General features: G+C 46.0%; 1 protein-coding gene across 1 annotated transcript in view; it reads left to right on the top strand.

Moving 5' to 3' along the window:
• The window catches only part of MTCL1 (microtubule crosslinking factor 1), a gene marked incomplete at both ends in the record, with an annotated part of 44,381 nt that extends 39,845 nt beyond the window's left edge, over window positions 1-4,536 (top strand). The window contains 1 exon segment of the mRNA XM_010017166.1: window positions 4,351-4,536. Coding sequence (XP_010015468.1) covers window positions 4,351-4,536 — 186 coding nt within the window.
• Between the last annotated feature and the right edge of the window lie 2 nt (window positions 4,537-4,538).

Genomic DNA, 4,538 nt, shown 5'->3' with positions numbered 1-4,538 from the left:
TGCTGCAAATAAGACATCTAGTTCATATATATATTTATATGCTTACATACATACACGCTTGTGCAAGTGAATGTATATGCATACATGGTAGTAATAACTTTGTATTTTCTAACTTGCCCAGAGCTGTCTACAAGCAAATTCATATCCACCCAGTGTAGCCTACTAGTGTCTTATCCTACTAATTCACTAAACTACTATCTTACCTTCACATCATGGGAGTAATAAATATTACTATTAAAAATGCAGCTTAGCATTACCTAACTGATGGCATAAGAGCTGTATGGACATTTTTTCTCCCATGACTATCAAGGGTGTAAATCGTGGAGGTTACACAACATTCTGGACTGGGGCTCAGGCCCACTTCTAGAGACAGCACTGTGAAAGGACCGTCCACACAGACCCACATTGGAGAGGGCAGATGCTGCGTCCTCTGCTCTCTGGGGACTTGCCACTGAACCATTCAGCATGGGAGGCAAATGTTAAAAAGGGAAGGTGTTGCCAGAGTTAAAGGGCTTCTGCTTTACTTTGAGTCTTCCATTCAGCATTGCTGTTAAGTAAGAGCAAGTGAGAAGGGTGAGGCAAAGGGCTTTCATGAAAGCTGAGCAACATAGGCATGAGTAACATGAGGAACATGAGCAACACAGAATATCGGTTACCTTTTCACTTGTTAAAGATTTCCAAAACAGAAATTGTCTCTTGAAATCAAACAACGGGAAAAAGAAAAAAATATAGCTTTATTCCTCTTTCCTAGTAATGTGGCTTTTCCCTAGCCCTACCAAGGTTCGCAAAATATACCAGATGTGTTTCTCTGCTGAATAGAAATGTTTGGTTTGTTTGATGCTATGTCCACTTCTGAGACTGTGCTAGGATTATAAAAGGTTGGTTTGTTTGCTTCCTTCCTTTCTAAATCTTTTTCTGCTAGTGGCTTGTCTTTTATTTTTGATTAGTAGTTTCCTTGTGATAACAGCGGTAACATGATCTGAATGGGAAGTAACATCTGGAGACTTCTTCCTTGCTGACATGAAATCTTCACTTTAAAAACACAATTGATTAAACCAGTTCTTTCCAACCTACTTGCTTTCTTTCTCTTTTCTGTCTGTTCTGTCCAGAACCAAACTGTCTTATTAACTGCCCCCTGGGGACTCTAACCCTGCCTGCCTCACTGCTGTAAGTCCTTTCTACCTTGTTTCCAGAGCTTTCCAAAAGCAGTCTTTTTTGAACATGTGTGTTAACGAAGAAATAAATGACCACAGTTCCAGAGGTATCAGCATGCACCCAACGTCTCTGTGGGGTCCTTTGGATGCAACGATCAGGAAGCACTCAGGATAGGAGCCCGTCTGCTGTCTCTGCGGCAGGACGGGCTATGAAAAGGTCACAGTTCAGTCAAACTTTGTGCTGTTGGGTTTTTTTGTTAAACTTCAAAAGACTGGCAAAATTTAAGACCAACATAAAGGTATGTAGAAACATTGGGGAGGGATTCGGATTTCTAGGAAACTTCACAGAATCACAGAACAGTTTGGGCTGGAAGGGACCTTCAAAGGTCATCTAGTCCAACCCCCCTGCAATGGGCAGGGACATCTTCAGCTAGAGCAGGTTGCCCAGAAGCACTCCCAGCCTGGCCTTGAGTGTCTCCAGGAATGGCAGTTTTTGTTACTGTTTTGTTTACAAATACTTAGCGCTGCTCAGGGCTCCTGACTGCCCCGGGGAGCCTTCCCTCCGGCCATGGCTACAGCAGCGGGTGGAGAGGGCTGAGGAGGGGACTCCAGCACCAGCCCATGGCTAAGGTCACCTTTGCTCATTAAGCTGTTCCCAGCCCGGTTTTGGCTATTGGCTGGGGATGCCACAGCAGAGGGAGGGAAGAAGCTGTGCAGGCCTGAGCTGTGACCATCCACTGCACCTCAGAGCCAGAAAACCTTTATTTATTTGTTTATTAATACAGGCATAGCCGCAGCTGCTGTCAGCCTGGCTTGGGAAATAGCTAGAAACTGAAGCGGGAATCATCTTTCCCATTCTCAGTGGCCAGGCTGGGAAGTGCTGCCCGTCCACCCACCCGCCCCAGCAACCGCCAGAATAAATTACTCACAGGACATTAATGTTTTGTTAAAACCATTTGTAGCTGTGACAGCTACATGTGGTAAGTGAGGAGGAGCTTTCACAGACCATTCCGGACAGTTTCCTTCTCATGGTTGGATTTCCTTAGCCACGGGAGCCATGCTGCAGGTGGGGCTGACTGACTCAGCAGCCAGCACAGTACAAGAATTATGCTGCCAGTCACTTGTTGGCCCTGGAGCAACATCTGCCACCAGCACAGCCTTGTGTTGTGCTGGTCCACCACAGATAAGACGAGCTTAACCCTGCCATTCGGTAAATGCTGACCAACATCTGCAGGCATGCTGAAGAGAGGCTTTTGAGCTGAGAGGCAGCAGTGGAAATTAATTTTGTTATCTCCATGCTAACTCTCAATTACTGCTATGAAACTAGGATAAAGCAACCAGAAGCAAGCAGAGCTATAGAGATATCATTTTAAGCCGCTGTTTAGAAAGAGGCTAAGACAAAACCCATAAATCCCATAGCCTCAATTCACCGTGCTGCACTGCCTGTGAGTGTTGCTGTGCGTATGGATTTCTCTTAACAAATCTGAGTCTAGTGGCAGCTTTCACAGACCATATGTTGCCCCAGGTGCAATGGGATAAGGTGAAGTAAGGACAGAGAGTCGATCTTGTTGTTAGCACAGTTTGTATTTCAGTCTCACTGTTGTTTTAGCAAGGGTTGTTGAGAAGTTTATGGTGCAGGGATGGGGCAGTGCAGGCCTAGGCTCTGTAGCCCCTTGACCAGCTTTTGCGGTGGCTCGCTGGTCTTGTCCTCTGCAAGTACCAAGGGCAGATGGGCACAGCTGTGGCTCAAGCAGTGATGTGCAACTGTAGAACAACCTCTTGGCTGCGTATTGCCCAAAGACACCGAGGTTCAACCTTCACAGAGGCTTCCGCAAGTCTGACGATGCACTCTCTCCAAAAACTGCATGCACAAGCTCTGTTTCCCATACGCTTCCCATACCTCAGCTCTGTGTCTTCAAAACTGATCTTTCTGTCATGTAACATTCATGTTTGGCCCTCCCACTGCAACGGAGAGATTCAATAGCATATCACCTTGTTTGTTCACTGCCAATCACATCATGTTACCTACTCCAATATTCTCCATCCCTAGTCACATTTCTTCTTCTCCATAGGAAACAGTGCACCAAATCCTTTCCTTCCTATTGTATTGTTCTACCGCTGCCTCGGTTTCCCTGTGCTTTAACTGTGCCAGAGCTTTTCCTTTGCGTTGTGTCATTTCTGGTCTCTGTCTTCATCTATCACCAGTTTGCATTCTGACTTTGAGACTGGTTTTTATTGCGCTTTCCTGCTCCTCAGTGTACACATTTCTATACATTGACAAACTCCTCTGATTTGCTTTTATAAATTACAAAATAGGCACAGAAATTCAGAAGTTTGGCTTTGGCACTACAGGACAGACTTCCTCCCACAACCACTCATCTTGATGTAAGGAGCGTCCTGAGCGAGGCAGGAAGCCTGGTGGTGTTATGAGCAAAGTCCATAAATACTAGAGGCAGTTACTGACTTCTTAGTGCCAGAGTGAAAAATGTCAGCTGCAGATTGCTTCTAATCACAAAGGCAAGCTAACTGAGCCTGAGCAGTGCAAAGTTGGTGTAGGAATAAAATTTCCATGTTCTTCCATTTCTGTGAGTGTCACCTTTCACAGTATGGCTGAATCCTGTAATTCGGGCTTCAGCAGCTGGCAGTAACAACTGATGTTCCAGGAGATGTAATCTGTAGGTAAGCCTCATCTTTAATCCATCTGGAGATCATAAGTACTCCTGTAGTCATTATTCTGCTGGTAAGAACTCTTTCCTGCACATCAGTCTGAACTCTGAAGCAGACAAAAGGAGTCACTGGTTGTTTTTCAACCCACTTGCAAATGCCAAACCTGGCCCTTTTACCAGGTCAACACTTAGAGTGTGATGAACAGTGGATTTTCCTGAATTATCATGCAAATGTCCTTTTCAGCTCTTCTTTTTCTAGCACAAGGAGAATTAGCAAATGGAAGTTTGTCAGCTCTCCAGCTCATCCCAGACCTCTTTCTTTCATTCTCTCGTTACCTGTTCCATAAATCACGGACATACATTCAGACATCTGGAGCCCACACACAGCCACGTGTTCACTGCTTGCTTTTTGTCCCACAACATGGCAGATGCTTAGCTTTAGTTTGATTTCATGTTTCTTAATTCTTTGCGCATCCAGATGGCCTCTAATGCAAGTCACTAACCGCTGTTTTGCTCTTTTGGCTGCCAAGGAACTACCTTGTTCTGCACTAGCCCCGTCCCTCCAACCCTGCTTCTCCCGGCCAGAGAGACCAGCGAACCGGCGCCCACCATCGCGATGGGCTTCACATTCCCCTACTGCCTCACAGTCGCAGTCCACCGGAGACCTGACTTCCTCGGAGGAGAGCGGAAGCAAGGAGCCGCTGGCAGGGGCCCCCCC

Source organism: Nestor notabilis, unplaced genomic scaffold, assembly GCF_000696875.1.
Source record: "Nestor notabilis isolate BGI_N333 unplaced genomic scaffold, ASM69687v1 scaffold5166, whole genome shotgun sequence".
In the NCBI taxonomy this organism is placed as follows: domain Eukaryota; kingdom Metazoa; phylum Chordata; class Aves; order Psittaciformes; family Psittacidae; genus Nestor; species Nestor notabilis.
The sequence above is the reverse complement of the archived record's forward strand: the minus strand, read 5'-3'. Positions and strand labels throughout refer to the sequence as shown.